At 32.0% G+C, this 22,000-nt stretch overlaps 1 protein-coding gene across 1 annotated transcript in view; it reads right to left on the bottom strand.

Annotated features, from left to right (window-relative positions):
* Nucleotides 1-22,000, bottom strand: part of LOC143050928 (uncharacterized) — a 127,075-nt gene that overhangs the window by 58,839 nt on the left and 46,236 nt on the right. Inside the window, exon 4 of the mRNA XM_076224028.1 lies at nucleotides 21,148-21,310. Coding sequence (XP_076080143.1) covers nucleotides 21,148-21,310 — 163 coding nt within the window. The remainder of the gene's footprint in view (nucleotides 1-21,147; nucleotides 21,311-22,000) is intronic.

Below are 22,000 nucleotides of genomic sequence, written 5' to 3'. Positions count from 1 at the left end.
TAATGAGTTAAATACCATACGACTTTTATTAGATATAAAAGGGGGAAAAACTCGCAGCGAATGTTTATGTACGCTTTCGACTAAAATTTATGTGTAACTACATGTCGCGACTATCAATTATGTGAAAATATTTTTTCGATATCTTATAAGATTTCTGAAAATAAGAGATAACAAGCCAAAATCAAAAATTTAATCATGACCTTGACCTTTGACCTTGACCTCATTTTCATCTTTTTGGACCAAGGACCTCAAATCAAAAGACCCTAGGCCTCTAACACTTATGGTTTTCCAGTTAAAAATGCATATCACTTATATCAAATATAAAAGGGGAAATAACTCTCATATGGAGTCTCTGGATAGCTTCGGTCGAAATAAATCAATTCATCCTGAGGATGTAACGAGCAATTTGGTAAAATAAATTTGTCGGTTTCTTATACGGTTGCGAATATTAAGCGATCACAAGAAAAACAGTGTTCGGGGAGATAACTCTTACATTGAAAAGATTTTGGTTACGCGGTGTCAGTTACAAAAGCGTAATAACTGTACGATATCATATACCATATGTCTAAGCGACATCTTGCGAAACAAAAAAATTGCGAAGGGACAAAAAGTTGGCGGAAGAAAAAAAATAATATTAATAATAATCAGAAGAAAACCAATAGGTCTTTCCACGGAAAAGTGGAAAGACCTAATTAAAAACCAATTGTTCAGAGAACCATTGATGGTCTTTCCACAAGTAATGCTTTTTTTATATGAAAATATTTAAATTTGGTTTTAAATGTCAATTTCAGCGTCAAATGACAACTTATTGTACGCTGATTCCAAAAATATAACTGATTCCAAAAGTATATGTTTTTACATACTTTTACAATATTTTATTACAAATATTAGCTACTTCTGGTTTACAAAAGGTCACTTCCGGTTAGCTTTTTCAACGTCATACTGCTTGCAACCTAATGCAAAAAGTCTAATAAAATTGAGAATGGAAATGGGGAATGTGACAAAAAGACAACAACCCGACTATAGAAAAAAACAACAGCAGAAGATCACCAACAGGTTTTCAATGTAGCGAGAAATTCCCGCACCCGGAGGCGTCCTTCAGCTGGCCCCTAAACAAATATATACTAGTTCAGTGATAATGAACGCCATACTAATTTCCAATTTATACACAAGAAACTAAATATAAAATAATACAAGACTAACAAAGGCCAGAGGCTCCTGACTTGGGACAGGCGCAAAAATGCGGCGGGGTTAAACATGTTTATGAGATCTCAACCCTCCCCCCGTACCTCTAGCCAATGTATAAAAGTAATAGCTTTAACATGAATACATATGAGGTAAAAGCAAAGGGCAAAATCTAGAACGTTAAATTAACATATGACCTTGAGCTCAATTTCACGGTCATAAACCAAGGACCTTAAATCAAAAGACTCTAGGTCTTTACTTTATATTGTTAATGAGTAATATTACCATACGACTGATATTAGATATAAAAGGGGGAAAACTCGCCTCAAATGTCTACATACTCTTTCAACTAATATTTACGTGTTAACAATTGTGTAAAAATATTTTGTCGATATCTTATAAGATTTCTGAAAATAAGACATCACAAGCCAAAATCAAAATTTTGAACATGACCTTGACCCTTGACCTTGACCTCATTTTCATTTTTTTGGACCAAGGACCTCAAATCAAAAGATCCTAGACCTTTATCACTTATGGTTTTCCAGTTGAAAGTACATTTCCCTTATATCAAATACAAAAATGGAAATAACTCTCATATGGAGTCTCCGGATAGTTTCGGTCAAAATACAGTTGGGTGCAGACCAAGCATTACATAAAGTAAACGCAAGTTAACGCCGCGTGCACATATTTCGTTAGTTAACTTCAAATCTCCCGTTTACTAGTAAACGCACGTTTACTATAATTACGTTAACGTGGCTGAAATGGAAATTTCTAATGTCTACCTTAGTAAACGGGCGTTTACTATGTGTCCGTTTAGTCAGTAGTAAACGGGCGTTTACTTCAGAATTCTTCAAATTTATTTTTACGTGCACTTAAAAGTAAACGGGCGTTAAGTACAGATTTTACAAGTATATTTTTACGTGCACTTGAAAGTAAACGCACGTTTACTTTTCGCGTTAACTGATTGGGTAAATTTAGAAATAAACTTCAAGTTCATTTGCACATTTATTTTATAAAAACGACCTTTAGTCTTAATATTTTACGTATATGTGTTTCAAACCAGAACAATTCAAAAACTCTTTTAATTCGAAATATTAAATTACACAAAATCACTTTCATTACGTCCATTAACTTTACTGATAGGCAGATTTTCTATATTTTTCTTCCAAAAGTTACATGTGCAAATATCGATAGAAAAGAAAGGTTATCCGAGACATCGGGAGAATATTTCAATATGATGGGATATAAACATTATTGTTTTTTTTTTGTTTCGTTCCCCATTCCTATTTGTCTCTTCGAATTCCCACTATAACTCGGGGTATTTAAAACCATTATTTTTAATCGAAATTCACCTTGTTTGCCTTGGATTTACATGATAAGATTCTGTTTTGACAAATGATAAAAAAAAAGACGTAAATTGTACAGTGTATTGAAAGGGATATCGATAAAGGGTAATATAAGTATGTACATTTGTGATTATTTGTACCGGTCATCTCGTCAATTTAAATGTTCAAATATTGCTATCTTTACATGGATATAATAAACTAATTTACTATGCAGCTATATATAGTGCTAATATGGTCTGTTTTGGTTAAAATTCGAGTCAGTCTGAGGTTAGAAAACTACTAACATTTGTTTCAATATTCAATATTTTGAATAAAAAAAGTACATGCTGGCACTCTAAATTGATGCAAACAAAATTTTTTAGTCATAATATTCAAATATTGCTACCTTTTTCATTATACAATCAATCCTTACATGAAAATATAACTCATGTACTATGCAGCTATATAGATTTACATAATAGAATGCTTATATGGTCAGTTTTGGTTGTTGCGAACAAATAATCTTATTATACGAGTCAGTCTGAGGTATGAAAACTACTGAATTTTTTTATGATTCAATATTTTGAATAAAAAAAGTACATGCTGGCACTCTAAATTGATGCGAACAAAATTTTTTAGTCATAATATTCAAATATTGCTACCTATTTTCTTATACAATCAATCCTTACATAAAAATATAACTCATTTACTATGCGGCTATATAGATTTACATAATTAAATGCTTATATGGTCAGTTTTTGTTGTTGCGGACAAATAATTGTATTATATTAGTCAGTCTGAGGTATGAAAACTACTGAATTTTGTTTATGATTTTATATTTTGAATAAAAAAAGGACATGCTGGCCCTCTAAATTGATGCAAACAAAATTTTTTAGTCATAATATTCAAATATTGCTACCTATTTTATTATACAATCAATCCATACATGAAAATATAACTCATTTACTATGTGGCTATATAGATTTAAATACTAGAATGCTTATATGATCAGTTTTGGTTGTTGCGGACAAATAATTTTATTATATGAGTCAGTCTGAGGTATGAAAACTACTGAATTTTGTTTACGATTCAATATTTTGAATAAAAAAGTACATGCTGGCACTCTAAATTGATGTGAACAAAAGTTTTTAGTCATAATATTCAAATATTGCTACCTATTGTCTTATACAATCAATCCTTACATGAAAATATAACTCATTTACTATGCAGCTATATAGATTTACATAATAGAATGCTTATATGGTCAGTTTGGTTGTTGCGGACAAAAAATTTTATTATATGAGTCAGTCTGAGGTATGAAAACTACTGAAGTTTGTTTATGATTCAATATTTTGAATAAAAAAAGGAAATGCTGGCCCTTTAAATTAATGCGAACAAAATTTTTTCATTCATCATATTCAAATATTGCTACCTATTTTATCATACAATCAATCATTACATGAAAATATAACTTATTTACTTTGCGGCTATATATATTTACATAATTAAATGCTTATATAGTCAGTTTTGGTTGTTGCGGACACATAATTTTATTATATGAGTCAGTCTGAGGTATGAAAACTACTGAATTTTGTTTACGATTCAATATTTTGAATAAAAAAAGGACATGCTCGCCTTCTAAATTGATGCGAACAAAGTTTTTTATTCATAATATTCAAATATTGCTACCTATTTTATTATACAATCAATCATTACATGAAAATATAACTCATTTACTATGCGGCTATATAGATTTAAATACTAGAATGCTTATATGGTCAGTTTTGGTTGCTGCAGACAAATAATTTTATTATATGAGTCAGTCTGAGGTATGAAAACTACTGAATTTGGTTTACGATTCAATATTTTGAATAAAAAAGGGACATGCTGGCAACCTAAATTGATTCGAACAAAATTTTTTAGTCATAATATTCAAATATTGCTACCTATTTTATTATACAATCAATCATTACATGAAAATATAACTCATTTACTATGCGGCTATATAGATTTAAATACTAGAATGCTTATATGGTCAGTTTGGTTGTTGCGGACAAAAAATTTTATTATATGAGTCAGTCTGAAGTATGAAAACTACTGAAGTTTGTTTATGATTCAATATTTAGAATAAAAAAAGGACATGCTGGCCCTCTAAATTGATGCGAACAAAGTTTTTTATTCATAATATTCAAAGATTGCTACCTATTTTATTATACAATCAATCCTTATATGAAAATATAACTCATGTACTATGCAGCTATATAGATTTACATACAAGAATGCTTATATGGTCAGTTTTGGTTTTTGCGAACAAATAATTTAATTATATGAGTCAGTCTGAGGTATGAAAACTACTGAATTTTGTTGATGATTCAATATTTTGAATAAAAAAGTACATGCTGGCACTCTAAATTGATGCGAACAAAATTTTTTAGTCATAATATTCAAATATTGCTACCTCTTTTCTTATACAATCAATCCTTACATAAAAATATAACTCATTTACTATGCGGCTATATAGATTTACATAATTAAATGCTTATATGGTCAGTTTGTGTTGTTGCCGACAAATAATTTTATTATATGAGTCAGTCTGAGGTATGAAAACTCCTGAATTTTGTTTATGATTCAATATTTTGAATAAAAAAAGGACATGCTGGTCCTCTAAATTGATGCGAACAAAATTTTTTATTCATAATATTCAAATATTGCTACCTATTTTATTATACAATCAATCCATACATGAAAATATAACTCATTTACTCTGCGGCTATATAGATTTAAATACTAGAATGCTTACATGGTCAGTTTTGGTTGTTGCGGACAAATAATTTTATTATATGAGTCAGTCTGAGGTATGAAAACTACTGAATTTTGTTTACGATTCAATATTTTGAATAAAAAAAGGACATGCTGGCCCTCTAAATTGATGCGAACAAAATTTTTTATTCATAATATTCAAATATTGCTACCTATTTTATTATACAATCAATCATTACATGATTACAACTTAATGCAAACAGTCCCATTGCTTTATCATGTGTACATATGAGGTAAAAGCAAAGGTCAAAATCTAGAACGTTTAATTAGCATATGACCTTGAGCTCAATTTCAAGGTCATAAACCAAGGACCTCAAATCAAAAGACTCTAGTCCTCTACTTTATATTGTTCATGAGTTATATTACCATACGTATGATATATGATATAAAAAGGGGGAAAACTCGCTTCAAATGTCTACGTACCCTTTCGACTAAAATTTATGTGTTACTACATGTTGTAACTAACAATTTTATGAAAATATTTTGTCAATATCTTCTATGATTTCTGAAAATAAGAGATCACAAGACAAAATCAAAATTTTAATCATGACCTTGACCTTTGATCTTGACCTCATTTTCTTTTTTTTGGACCAAGGACCTCAAAACAAAAGACCCTAGGCTTATGGTTTTCCAGTTTAAAATGCATATCACTTATATCAAATATAAAAGGGGAAATAACTCTCATATGGAGTCTCCAGATAGCTTCTGTCAAAATAAATCAAATCATCCTGAGGATATATCGAGCAATTTGGTAATTAAATTTGTTGGTTTCTTATACGGTTGCGAATATTAAGCGATCACAAGAAAAACAGTGTTCGGGGAGATAACTCTTACATTGAAAAGATTTTGGTTACGCGGTGTCAGTTTCAAAAGCGTAATAACTGTTCAATATCATGTACCATATGTCTAAGCGACATCTTGCGAAACAAAAAAACTGTGAAGGAAAAAAAAGTTGGCGGAAGAAAAAAAATAATAATAATTAAAAACCAATTGTTCAGAGAACCATTGATGGTCTTTCCACCAGTAATGATTTTTTTTATATGAAAATATTAAAATTTGGTTTTAAATGTCAATTTCAGCGTCAAATGACAACTTATTGTACGCTGATTCCAAAAATATAAGGTTTCTATACAATAAGATATAAATAAGGGAGATAATTTTTTACTTCCGGTTCAAAATATGTTACTTCCGGTACTGTCTTATAGTTTACTTGACGCTGATTCCAAAAATATATGGTTTTACATACTTTTACAATAATTTATTACAAATATTAGCTACTTCCGGTTTACAAAAGGTCACTTCCAGTTAGCTTTTTCAACGTCATTCTGCTTGCAACCTAATGCAAAAGGTCTAATAGCTTTAACATGAATACATATGAGTTAAAAGCAAAGGTCAAAATCTAGAACGTTAAATTAACATATGACCTTGAGCTCAGTTTCAAGGTCATGAACCAAGGACCTCAAATCAAAAGACTCTAGGTCTTTACTTTATATTGTTAATGAGTTATATTACTATACGACTGATATTAGATATAAAAGGGGGAAAAACTCGCATTAAATGTTTACGTACCCTTTCGACTAAAATTTATGTGTAACTACATGTCGCGACTAACAATTATGTGAAAATATTTTGTCGATATCTTATAAGATTTCTGAAAATAAGAGATAACAAGCCAAAATCAAAAATTTAATCATGACCTTGACCTTTGACCTTGACCTCATTTTCATCTTTTTGGACCAAGGACCTAAAATCATAAGACCCTAGGCCTATAACACTTATGGTTTTCCAGTTAAAAATGCATATCACTTATATCAAATATAAAAGGGGAAATAACTCTCATATGGAGTCTCCAGATAGCTTCGGTAAAAATAAATCAAATCATTCTGAGGATATAACGAGCAATTTGGTAAAATAAATTTGTCGGTTTCTTATACGGTTGCGAATATTAAGGGATCAAAAGAAAAACAGTGTTCGGGGAGATAACTCTTCCATTGAAAAGATTTTGGTTACGCGGTGTCAGTTACAAAAGCGTAATAACTGTTCGATATCATATACCATATGTCTAAGCGACATCTTGCGAAACAAAATAATTGCGAAGGAACAAAAAGTTGGCGGAAGAAAAAAAATAATAATAATTAAAAACCAATTGTTCAGAGAACCATTGATGGTCTTTCCACCAGTAATGATTTTTTTTTATATGAAAATATTAAAATTTTGTTTTAAATGTCAATTTTAGCGTCAAATGACAACTTATTGTACGCTGATTCAAAAAATATAAGGTTTCTATACAATAAGATATAAATAAGGGAGATAATTTTTTACTTCCGGTTCAAAATATGTTACTTCCGGTACTGTCTTATAGTTTACTTGACGCTGATTCCAAAAATATATGGTTTTACATACTTTTACAATAATTTATTACAAATATTAGCTACTTCCGGTTTACAAAAGGTCATTTCCGGTTAGCTTTTTCAACGTCATACTGCTTGCAACCTAATGCAAAAAGTCTAATAGCTCTAACATGAATACATATGAGGTAAAAGCAAAGGTCAAAATCTAGAACGTTAAATTAACATATGACTTTGAGCTCAATTTCAAGGTCATGAACCAAGGACCTCAAATCAAAAGACTCTAGGTCTTTACTTTATATTGTTAAGGAGTTATATTACCATACGACTGATATTAGATATAAAAGGGGGAAAACTAGCAACAAATGTTTACGTACCCTTTCGACTCAAATTTATGTGTAACTACATGTCGCGACTAACAATTATGTGAAAATATTTTGTCGATATCTTATAAGATTTCTGAAAATAAGAGATAACAAGCCAAAATCAAAAAATTAATCATGACCTTGACCTTTGACCTTGACCTCATTTTCATTTTTTTGGACCAAGGACCTCAAATCAAAAGACCCTAGGTCTCTAACACTTATGGTTTTCCAGTTAAAAATGCATATCACTTATATCAAATATAAAAGGGGAAATAACTCTCATATGGAGTCTCCGGATAGCTTCGGTCAAAATAAATCAAATCATCCTGAGGATATAACGAGCAATTTGGTAAAATAAATTTTTCGGTTTCTTTTACGGTTGCGAATATTAAGCGATAACAAGAAAAACAGTGTTCGGGGAGATAACTCTTACATGGATAAGATTTTGGTTACGCGGTGTCAGTTTCAAAAGCGTATTAATTGTTCGATATCATATACCATATATCTAATCGACATCTTGCGAAACAAAAAAATTGCGAAGGAAAAAAAAGTTGGCGGAAGAAAAAAAATAATAATAAATATAAATCAATTGCTTTCAAAAAGCAATTGTAAACGGTCTTTCCCCCCTTTGAAACATGATTGTGTGTGTGTGTGTGTGTGTGTGTGTGTGTGTGTGTGTGTGTGTGTGTGTGTGTGTGTGTGTTTGTTTGTTTGTGTGTTTGTTTGTTTGTTTGTGTGTTTGTGTGTGTGTGTGTGTGTGTTTGTTTGTTTGTTTGTTTGTTTGTTTGTTTGTTTGTTTCTGTAAGGGGTCTATATTATTCCGGGGAAGTTTCATGTTTAGTTTGGAAAGTTTTTATTTTATTTTAGGTCCAGCGCGCGCCAGATTGAGGAGACACCACGTGACTTGGGTTTATAATAACGAAAACTTTTTATTTCTCTTTAGGTCGGGATGTTGAACAGACAACATGTATAGAGACGGAATGTACACAATGTAATTTCTTTTGTCATTGTAGGAAATTGACATTTTGATCACAGTTCACCAGCAGTGCATGTTTTGGATTTAATTGAACCGGTGGAACTTTAATACACATTTAACGATTATTTTCTTAAAATGTACATTTTTCAGCACCAGTTTGTAACACAGATTAGTATTTTAATCTAGGAGCGGACATTTTATTGTAGCATTTCACTGAGATTTACGGACCTAGCAAGCAATTTATACGGCATTGCAATTTTTTTTCTCTAGGAAAAGTCTTGAGAGATATCTGCACCACGTTGTTTTATGAACCTTAAGTACATGTATGCCCTGCTGACTGCAAATTTTGGGGTCGATTGGACTTGTAGTGTCCGAGTTCAACTGATAACAAGGATGTGGATTTTTTTTTTCAGAAGAGATGTAAGAACAATATTAAACTGTCAATTGTTCTTGAACAATTGAGAGGTCTTTCCTTTTGTAATGTAAAATACATGTTCAAACAGACGTAAAATGTATTGAAAAGGTCAAAGTCAACCTTAAAAAGCTCGAAAAAACACTAAAAATCCTTTATATAAGGTTAAAAACACTAAATTCGCTATCTGGGACATGACCTTGACCTTTGAACTTTTGACCTTTGTCAAGGTCATGAGTCCCCAATGCCATTACTGAAAACCCCAAGGGTCTAGGACCTTTGGTTATATAGTAAAACCTGATTTTGTCTTTTCAGAAACCTAAAACAGGGGTTATGCCCCTTAAAAAAAGGTCAAATCTTTTTAGTCAAAATGTAACAAAGTTGCGCCATAATGACCCAAACATTTTCCACTATTTAAAACTTCTGTAAGTATAATCGTTCCTGAGATTATCCCATAACAAGGTGTTAGGTCAAAGGTCAAGGTCAAGATACAAATATGGCCTTGAGGTATTTTACAAAGATACATGAATTGATGATGATTGGTGAAGATCCTAGGTGTCTACGACTTACGGTTTCTGAGTTTTGGTGGTCAACCGACAACGGTTAATTTTCATAGGGGCATAACCCTACCAATGAGTCGTTGAATCTTTTCGATCCAAATGTAACGAAGAACTGGGGTCTGGTCCTGAACAAATTTCACCCTTTGTTTTTTTTCTACCTATTATGGTTACAGTGTTGGAACGATAACAAGGTTTTTGGGTTTCGGAGGGATTACTCCGAACCGACAAAATATTTCGACTAACAGGGTGAGTTCCAGATAGGTATTCATGACACCGATACAAAGTGTGAACGTGAAAGCGACACGTCTTACGGTTAACGCGGCTAAATTTGTCAAAGTTTGGCGGAAAAAGAATAATAATAATAATGAAACACATGAAACGGAAACATCCATTGATTGATTGGTTGGTTAAACACGTTGGTTGGTTATTTAAACACATTGGTTAAACACGTTGGTTTCACACGTTGGTTAAACACGTTGGTTGGATAGGCTCAATTAAAACAAGCGGGGAAAAAAAGCTTGGATCCCGTATGAAACACATGAAACGGAAACATGCATTGATTGATTGGTTTGTTGGTTGGTTAAACACGTCGGTTGGGTAGTTAAACACGTTGGTTAAACACGTTGGTTGGATAGGCTGAATTAAAACAAGCGGAAAAAAAAACCTTGGATCCCGTATGAAACACATAAAACGGAAACATGCATTGATTGATTGGTTAGTTAAACACGTTGGTTGGTTAGTTAAACACGTTGGTTAAACATGTTGGTTTAACACGTTGGTGAAACACGTTGGTTAAACACGTTGGTTAAACACGTTGGTTGGATAGGCTGAATTAAAACAAGCGAAAAAAAACAACATTGGATCCCGTATGAAACACATGAAACGGAAACATGCATTGATTGATTGGTTGGTTGGTTGGTTGGTTGGTTGGTTAAACACGTTGGTTAACATGTTGGTTAAACACGTTGGAAAGTGTCAATTAAAACAAGCGAAAAAAAGAGACCTTGGATCCCGTATTAAACACATGAAACGGAAACTTGCTTTGCTTGATTGATTGATTGATTGATTGATTGATTGATTGATTGATTGATTGATTGATTGATTGATTAATTGATTGATTGATTGATTAATTGATTGATTGATTGATTGATTGATTGATTGATTGATTGATTTATTGATTGATTGATTGATTGGAATTCAAACACACATAAAACGGTTTAAATAGTGCCAAAAAACACATAATTTGATGACCTTGACCTTTGACCTTGTGACCTTCGTCAAGGTCATTGCTCCACAAGGTCATTGCAAAAGACCGTATGGGTCAAGGACCTTTTGTTAAAGAGTTTTGCCTAAAAATGGCTTTTTAAAAACCATCAATGGGAGTTATGTCCCTTACATGATGGTAAAATCAGTATAGTCATAATGTAAAAAAGTTGCCCCTTGAAGTACCAATCATTTTTCACTGCTTAATTTTTCTGTATCTATAACCGTTCAATAGTTATAGGGAAATGAAAAACTTTTGAAAATCTAAAATATGACCTTGACCTTTGACCTTGACCTATATTTTCTAGTTTTGGTCCAATGAACTCAAATCTGAAGACCCGCAGTCTTTATGACTTACGGTTCATGAGATTTATATGCATATTGAAAATTTAAATATTCAAGGGGAAATAACTCCTATAATAGGTCACTGGATCACTTTGGTTAAAGTTATTTGAAGTTGTAACTTTTGGCAAGGAACATTTAAAAAAAAACCATTTGCCGCTAAGTCTTATAGTTTATGAGGAGTAGTGATAACAGTGTTTTTTGTAATTGGGGAGATAACTCCTATAAGGTAAATAGTAAATCTTGGTTCTTCTAATACAAGAAAGATATTATACCCCTGATACATGATACCAAAGATCATTTGTATATGTTGCGTACTTTTCTTGTTTTTGGACTTTGAAAACGGCGGAAGAAAAAGAATAATAATAATAATAATAATAATAATAAACAAACGAAATACAGTAAGGTCTTTCCATTTAAGAAAGGAAAGACCTTAATTAAAAACCAATCGTTCAGAGAACCATTGATGGTCTTTCCACCAGTTAAGAACTTTTTTGTATATGAAAATATTAAAATTTGGTTTTAAATGTCAATTTAAGCGTCAAATGACAGCTTATTGAACGCTTATTCCAAAAATGTATGGTTTCTATAAAAAAAAAAGGAAAAAAAAAAGGGAGATAATCTTTTACTTCCGGTTTAAAAAGTTTACTTCCGGTATTGTTTGATAGTTTACTTGACACTGATTCCAAAAATATATGGTTCTATATACTTTTACATTGATTTAGTGCAAAAAATAGCTACTTCCGGTTTACAAAAGGTCACTTCCGGATGTGTTTTTTAAAGTCACATTGCTTACAACTTAATGCAAACAGTCCCATGGCTTTATCATGTGTACATATGAGGTAAAAACAAAGGTCAAAATCTAGAACGTTTAATTAGCATATGACCTTGAGCTCAATTTCAAGGTCATAAACCAAGGACCTCAAATCAAAAGACTCTAGTCCTCTACTTTATATTGTTCATGAGTTATATTACCATACGTATGATATTAGATATAAAAAGGGGGAAAACTCGCGTCAAATGTCGACGTACCCTTTTCGACTAAAATTTATGTGTTACTACATGTTGTAACTAACAATTTTATGAAAATATTTTGTCAATATCTTATATGATTTCTGAAAATAAGAGATAACAAGCCAAAATCAAAATTTTAATCATGACCTTGACCTTTGACCTTGACCTCATTTTCATTTTTTTGGACCAAGGACATCCAAAACAAAAGACCCTAGGCCTCTAACACTTATTGTTTTCCAGTTAAAAATGCATATCACTTATATCAAATATAAAAGGGGAAATAACTCTCATATGGAGTCTCCGGATAGCTTCGGTCAAAATAAATCAAATCATCCGGAGGATATATCGATCAATTTGGTAAAATAAATTTGTCGGTTTCTTATACGGTTGCGAATATTAAGCGATCACAAGAAAAACAGTGTTCGGGGAGATAACTCTTACATTGAAAAGATTTTGGTTACGCGGTGTCAGTTACAAAAGCGTAATAACTGTTCCATATCATGTACCATATGTCTAAGCGACATCTTGCGAAACAAAAAAACTGCGAAGGAAAAAAAAGTTGGCGGAAGAAAAAAAATAATAATAATAATTAAAAACCAATTGTTCAAAGAACAATTGAAGGTCTTTCAACCAATAAGGATCTATTTTGATATGAAAATATTAAGATTCAGTTGAAAATGTCAGTTGCTATGGCTTTATGATATGAAAATTTGAATTTCGAGCAAAGGTCAAAATCTAGAATGTCCAATTAACCTATGACCTTGACCCTAATTTCAAGGTCATAAACCAAGGATCCCAAATCAAAAGACCCTAGGTCAGTAGTATGTATGGTTCATGATTAATATCACTTTATGCATAATTCTACATATAAGAGGGGCAAAAACTCCCGTTTATTGTCTACGCACCCTTCCAATCAAAAATTTTAAGTTACGACATGTCGCAACTAACAATTTAGTAAAAAGAATTTGTCGAAATCTTATAAAGTTAATGAGAATAAGTGAAAATAAGCCAAAATCAAAATTTAGAATTTGACCTTGACCTTTGACCTTGACCTAATTTTCATTTTTTTGGACCAAGGATCTTAAATCAAAAGACCCTAGGTCTCTATCACTTATAGTTTACCAGTCAGAAATGCATATCACTGATATCATATATAAAAGGGGGGATAACTCTCATATGGAGTCTCCGGATAGCTTCGGTTGAAATGAAACAGAACATCCTAAGGATATAACGAGCAATTTGGAAAAATGAATTTGTCGGTTTCTTATACGGTTGCGAAGGAGTAGTGGCCACAAGAAAAACATTGTTCGGGGAGATAACTCTTACAAGGTAAAGTTTTTTGTTACGCGGTGTCAGTTTCAGAAGCGTATTAACTGTTCGATATCATTTACCTTATATCTAAGCGATATCTTGTGAAACAAAAAAACAGCGAAGGAAAAAAAAGTTGGCGGAAGAAAAAAAAAAAATAATAATAATTAAAAACCAATTGTTCAAAGAACAATTGAAGGTCTTTCAACCAATAAGCATCTATTTAGATATGAAAATATTAAAATTCAGTTGAAAATGTCAGTTCGTATGGCTTAATGATGTATAAATATGAATTTTAAGCAAAGGTCAAAATCTAGAACGTCCAATTAACCTATGACCTTGACCTCAATTTCAAGGTCATAGACTAAACATCTCAAATAAAAAGACACTAATTCCTTAATATGTATGGTTCATGAGTAAAATCCCTTTACGCATAATTCTTAATATAAGAGGGGCGAAAACTCCCTTTTATTGTTTACGCACCCTCGCAACCAAAATTTATAAGTTACGACATGTCGCAACTAACAATTTAGTAAAAAAAAATTGTCGATATCTTATAAGGTTAATGAAAATAAGTGAAAATAAGCCAAAATCAAAATTTAGAATTTGACCTTGACCTTTGACCTTGACCTAATTTTCATTTTTTTGGACCAAGGATCTTAAATCTAAAGACCCTAGGTCTCTATCACTTATGGTTTACCAGTTAGATATGCATATCACTTATATCATATAAAAAGGGGGGATAACTCTCATATAGAGTCTCCGTATAGCTTCGGTCAAAATAAAACAGATCATCCTGAGAACTTAACGAGCAATTTGGAAAAATAAATTTGTCGGTTTTTTATACGGTTGCAAAGCCTTAGAGGACACAAGAAAAACAGTGTTCGGGGAGATAACTCTTACAAGGTGAAATTTTTTGTTACGCGGTGTCAGTTTCAGAAGCGTATTACCTGTTCGATATCATATACCATATATCTAAGCGACATCTTGTGAAACAAAAAAACAGCGAAGGAAAAAAAAGTTGGCGGAAGAAAAAAAAAAAAAAAAAATAATAATAATTAAAAACCAATTGTTCAGAGAACAATTGAAGGTCTTTCCACCAATAAGGATGTATTTTGATATGAAAATATAAAGATTCAGTTGAAAATGTCAGTTCCTATGGCTTTATGATGTATAAAAATGAATTTCCATCAAAGGTCAAAATCTAGAACGTCCAATTTACCTATGACCTTGACCTCAATTTCAAGGTCATAAACATAGGATTCCAAATCAAAAGACCCTAGGTCTGTTTTATGTATGGTTCATGAGTAATATCACTTTACGCATAATTCTAAATATAAGAGGGGCGAAAACTCCCATTTATTGTCTACGCACCCCTGCAACCAAAATTTATAAGTTACGACATGTCGCAACTAACAATTTAGTAAAAATAATTTGTCGATATCTTATAAGGTTAATGAAAATAAGTGAAAATAAGCCAATATCAAAATTTAGAATTTGACCTTGACCTTTGACCTTGACCTAATTTTCATTTTTTTGGACCAAAGATCTAAAATCAAAAGACCCTGGGTCTCTATCACTTATGGTTTACCAGTTAGAAATGCAAATGACTTATATTATATATAAAAGGGGGGATAACTCTCATATGGAGTCTCCGCATAGATTCGGTCAAAATGAAACAGATCATCCTGAGGATATAACGAGCAATTTGGAAAAATAAATTTGTCGGTTTCTTTTACGGTTGCGAAGCCTTAGTGGCCACAAGAAAAACAGTGTTCGGGGAGATAACTCTTACAAGGTAAAGGTTTTTGTTACGCGGTGTCAGTTTCAGAAGCGCATTAACTGTTCGATATCATATACTAAATATCTAAGCGACATCTTGCGAAACAAAAAAACAGTGAAGGAAAAAAAATTTGGCGGAAGAAAAAAAAAATAATAATCAGAACAAAAACAATAGGTCTTTCAACTGAAAGGTTGAAAGACCTAATAATAATAATAATAATCAGAACGAATTCAATAGGTCTTTCAACAGAAAGGTTGAAAGACCTAATAATTAAAAACCAATTGTTCAAAGAACAATTGAAGGTCTTTCAACTAATAAAGATCTATTTTGATATGAAAATATTAAAATTTAGTTGAAAATGTCAGTTCCTATGGCTTTTAATGTATAAATATAAATTTAAAGCAAAGGTCAAAATCTATAACGTCCAATTAACCTTTGACCTTGACCTCAATTTCAAGGTCATAGACTAAACATCTCGAATCAAAAGACACTAGTTCCTTAATATGTATGGTTCATGAGTAATATCACTTTACGCATAATTCTAAATATAAGAGGGGCGAAAACTCCCGTTTATTGTCTACGCACCCTTGCAACCAAAATTTATAAGTTACGACATGTCGCAACTAACAATTTAGTAAAAATAATTTGTCGATATCTTATAAGGTTAATGAAAATAAGTGAAAATAACCCAAAATCAAAATTTAGAATTTGACCTTGACCTTTGACCTTGACCTAATTTTCATTTTTTTTTACCAAGGATCTTAAATCAAAAGACCCTAGGTCTCTATCACTTATGGTTTACCAGTTAGGAATGCATATCACTTATATCATATACAAAAGGGGGGATAACGCTCATATGGAGTCTCCGGATAGCTTCGGTCAAAATAAAACAGAACATCCTGAGGATATAACGAGCAATTTGGAAAAATAAATTTGTCGGTTTCTTATACGGTTGCGAAGAGATAACAAGAAAAACAGTGTTCGGGGGGATAACTCTTACAAGGTAAAGTTTTTTGTTACGCGGTGTCAGTTTCAGAAGCGTATTAACTGTTCGATATCATATACCATATATCTAAGCGACATCTTGGGAAACAAAAAAACAGTGAAGGAAAAAAAATTTGGCGGAAGAAAAAAAAAATAATAATCAGAACAAAAACAATAGGTCTTTCACCTGAAAGGTTGAAAGACCTAATAATAATCAGAAGAAATCCAATAGGTCTTTCCACGGAAAAGTGGAAAGACCTAATAATAATCAGAAGAAAACCAATAGGTCTTTCCACGGAAAAGTGGAAAGACCTAATTAAAAACCAATTGTTCAGAGAACCATTGATGGTCTTTCCACCAGTAATGATTTTTTTTATATGAAAATATTAAAATTTGGTTTTAAATGTCAATTTCAGCGTCAAATGACAACTTATTGTACGCTGATTCCAAAAATATAAGGTTTCTATACAATAAGATATAAATAAGGAAGATATTTTTTTACTTCCGGTTCAAAATATGTTACTTCCGGTACTGTCTTATAGTTTACTTGACGCTGATTCCAAAAATATATGGTTTTACATACTTTTACAATAATTTATTACAAAAATTAGCTACTTCCGGTTTACAAAAGGTCACTTCCAGTTAGCTTTTTCAACGTCATTCTGCTTGCAACCTAATGCAAAAGGTCTAATAGCTTTAACATGAATACATATGAGTTAAAAGCAAAGGTCAAAATCTAGAACGTTAAATTAACATATGACCTTGAGCTCAGTTTCAAGGTCATGAACCAAGGACCTCAAATCAAAAGACTCTAGGTCTTTACTTTATATTGTTAATGAGTTATATTACTATACGACTGATATTAGATATAAAAGGGGGAAAAACTCGCATTAAATGTTTACGTACCCTTTCGACTAAAATTTATGTGTAACTACATGTCGCGACTAACAATTATGTGAAAATATTTTGTGGATATCTTATAAGATTTCTGAAAATAAGAGATAACAAGCCAAAATCAAAAATTTAATCATGACCTTGACCTTTGACCTTGACCTCATTTTCATCTTTTTGGACCAAGGACCTAAAATCAAAAGACCCTAGGCCTATAACACTTATGGTTTTCCAGTTAAAAATGCATATCACTTATATCAAATATAAAAGGGGAAATAACTCTCATATGGAGTCTCCAGATAGCTTCGGTAAAAATAAATCAAATCATTCTGAGGATATAACGAGCAATTTGGTAAAATAAATTTGTCGGTTTCTTATACGGTTGCGAATATTAAGCGATCAAAAGAAAAACAGTGTTCGGGGAGATAACTCTTCCATTGAAAAGATTTTGGTTACGCGGTGTCAGTTACAAAAGCGTAATAACTGTTCGATATCATATACCATATGTCTAAGTGACATCTTGCGAAACAAAATAATTGCGAAGGAACAAAAAGTTGGCGGAAGAAAAAAAATAATAATCAGAAGAAAACCAATAGGTCTTTCCACGGAAAAGTGGAAAGACCTAATAATAACCAGAAGAAATCCAATAGGTCTTTCTACGGAAAAGTGGAAAGACCTAATAATCAGAAGAAAACCAATAGGTCTTTCCACGGAAAGGTGGAAAGACCTAAAAATCAATAAAATACGGGGTGAATAAATAAACCTGTGTTTTTTTACACGAAATGACTTCAGACAATTAACAACACGAAAGTAATTGAAAGGTCACTAAATTGCTGAGTAGCCTTCATTGTGGATAAAAAATCACGAATCACTAAAAATCCTAGATGGAATATATACATGAAAGTGACAAGACAATAGGGACGAGGACACAATGCAGACCCCAGCCCTACCCTATGGAGATAGGCAACCCCATGCCTAGGGTAAGTATAATCCATGTTACACACAAGGGATCACCGCAAAGGGAAGAGGGGGCTATGGGCAGGTGTCCTACCCAGTAATATATATCGGTATTTATATTAGATATACTCTGAATTACAATATTTGCAACCAATCATTTATCAATAATCGAACAATTGAAAATAAATCATATAAATATTCAAGTGCTTGATTGTTCATACACTTAGAAACCATCACTATCCTATAATATGTAATTCTCTTATAGAAGGTAAGCCAGCCATCCTAACTGTTTAAACATTACTTATGAAATGATATCAAAACCTGCTTTACAAAGATTTGTGCTGCCCTCTTTTGAAATTTAAATAAAATATTTATTATGTCTGTACATGTAATGCACACACTTTGTAAATTTGATTTTCCCGTGAAAGTGAATAATGTTGTCAATATGAATACCTAAAATTGAGAATGGAAATGGGGAATGTGTCAAAGAGACGACAACCCGACCATAGAAAAAAACAACAGCAGAAGGTCACCAACAAGTCTTCAATGTAGCGAGAAATAAACGCACCCAGAGGAGTCCTTCAGCTGACACTTGAACAAATGTATACTAGTTCAGTGATAATGTACGCCATACTAAACTCCAAATTGTACACAAGAAACTAAAATTAAAATAATACAAGACTAACAAATGTCAGAGGCTCCTGAATTGGGACAGGCGCAAAAATGCAGCGGGGTTAAACATGTTTATGAGATCTCAACCCTCCTCCTATCTTCTAGCAGTAGTTTTTGATTTTGCACGACGTCTATAATAAGTTCATCATTAGGGAGCTACCATTTGATTTTTATGGGGGGGGGGGGGGGGGGGGGGGGGGGCTAGGATGAAAAATTTTGTCCTGCGGTTTTTTTTTTGTTGTATCTCTGTCCTGCCTTTTTATTTTTTACTCTATTCGGTCCTGCCTTTTTTTTAACTAGTTTATCCTGACTTTTTTTACCCAAATTGTCATCCTGCCTTTTTTTTTTGCCAAGATGCTCATCCTGCCTTTTTTTTTACTGAAAACTCCTGTCCTGCCTATTTTTTTCAAATTTCATCCTAGCCCCCCCCCCCCCCCCCCCCCCACCCCCTCCCCCCTCCCCCCATAAAAATCAAATGGTAGCTCCCTTATTTAATTCTGTTTCGAAAACATTTTTTTTGTCTGTTCGAACAAATAAAAACGACCTTAGTCTTGTCTCTATCCAATATAATATCATTACCATCACACTAATTCAAGACAATACAAAAATTTACATTCATAAATGCATTTAACTCTTTAACTAATGGAGATGATTTATATAATGTTGTATAATCAGCATAAAGTTCAGAAGAAACATTTTCAAGCACAATAATTAAATCATTATTAGATATCATAAAAAACACAGGTCCTAGTATGGAACCCTGTGGATCTTCTGACTGATCTTTTCTAAAAATGAGATCCAATATAATTGATCATTACCTATTGAAATCTTCTTGATAAATAAGATTTAAACAAATCAATGGCATGATCATCACAGTGTAACTTTGTAATTTGCTCAGGAATATATGATGATTAACAATATCAAACATGTCATACATGTTTAGTTCAGATATTAACGGATTTATTGATTAAAGAATTGTTGTTTAACGTCGTATCGTAAATATCATTATTAATATAGACAAATATTTGTTATCAAACATTATTGGCCGACAGTTAATGTGCTATCTTTAAGTTAAGGAGTGTACCAAATAATGTCATAATAATGTTTTATTAACCGAAAAATATATCTGAAATACCATTTCTTACCCTACCGTTATTATGACGTATGCCTAATGAACAAGTGACAAAATCATAATTTAGGATTCAAATTGATATTGATTTTTTTTTTTATTATTCCAATTCTGTTAAAATCGCATTTTCCATTATTATTGTTGATAATTTTCTAATAACTTGTATGTCCACTTGTATCTGCTACCGTTGCAGAGATATGAAAACGTTGTTTGTTCCATTTGCATTTTTTTCTGCATTTCATTTTTATATTTATACAAAACCACATAACTCATAGGTTGCTTTTCTGTAAATATCTGCAATGCAATTTACTATATGAAATTCCTTTTACGGCTTAAACTGTATCACTTTCAATATGAAGTTTTGAAAAAAATTATGTCCTTGAGTGGAAAGTTCATCTGCACCTCTATTTTTGTCAAAGGATAAAATATAGGGATGTGCGACATATTTTCAACGTGTATATGCCCCGAACTTCAAAAAATTATGTATTACCCCTACCTTAACTAAAGGTTTTCCACATATTTCAATTTGACAGCTGTGCATATGTATGTTTACTGGTACCAGCCCCAATTTATGTCTCTACGAGATGAAACATAGCGATCATATCTGAACACCAGTACGTAAACAAAATTAATAATCTATGAATATTATATATCTCCCCAAAACAGCTGTGGTTTGTGAAACAGCTGTATTTACAAAGTGAAACCTATATTATCTACAGGACAAGCATGTAATATGATATTAAAGCTGTGAGTAAAAATATTTAAAATTATTTCTATAATAAATAAACAAAACAAATGTCAGAAATATCTTACCTCTATTGCTATAATCAAGTCCATCGCATGACTCATAATATATATTCTCAGGTAAACGTAACAAGCAAACATAGTCTCTTCCACAATTTAACCTTCTTGCTGTAAGACGCCATTCTCCTGGAACTGGACATCTGATTTCATATTCTAACGTCAGAGAAATTATCTTTAAAAACAAAGAAAAAGTTTCTCAAATATACCAAACCATTCCTTTATTTGGTCATCTGCAGCACGCTTCGCAAATGTTAACGTACGTTATATAAATAACGTGTGCTTTCAATATAAGGTCTAAGTGCAAATCTATGACTGTAACAATAAACCTTCGGGACATTATCAATGCAATACAATGCATGCAATTTTTTTTTCAAATTAAGACTACCTAACCCTTCAAGTGTCTCAGTTTGTATTAGAAAATGACACAAATAACAAAAATACTGAAATGAATAGAAATAGAAACTATTTTGCATTTTTATCCCAAAAATATCTTAAAACTCCTCATAGGCTTATGAATTGTTGTACGAAAGAATCATAATTGACGCTCGATTCAAAACATTTAAGTTAGATGCATGGTATAACGCTATCTTGGATTGCACAATTGCAGTACACAATTGGTCTAATTCTTTGCCCAAATCTGCAAAGGAGTAGGTCCGATAAGGGCCGGTTCAGCTGATGAAAGATTGTGGACACTTTTAAAAACTCAAGTGTCTACTTCAGTGTATTCAATTAGTTTATATGAACGATTTGAACTGAGTTAGTCATTCTAGACGCTCAAATTCAAATTCAAGTCTAAATATCAAACATTGTATAATCAGATAATATATCACTTTTCAGATGATTTTTGTTAAAAATGAAATTG

Source organism: Mytilus galloprovincialis, chromosome 11, assembly GCF_965363235.1.
Source record: "Mytilus galloprovincialis chromosome 11, xbMytGall1.hap1.1, whole genome shotgun sequence".
NCBI classification, from domain to species: domain Eukaryota; kingdom Metazoa; phylum Mollusca; class Bivalvia; order Mytilida; family Mytilidae; genus Mytilus; species Mytilus galloprovincialis.
The sequence above is the reverse complement of the archived record's forward strand: the minus strand, read 5'-3'. Positions and strand labels throughout refer to the sequence as shown.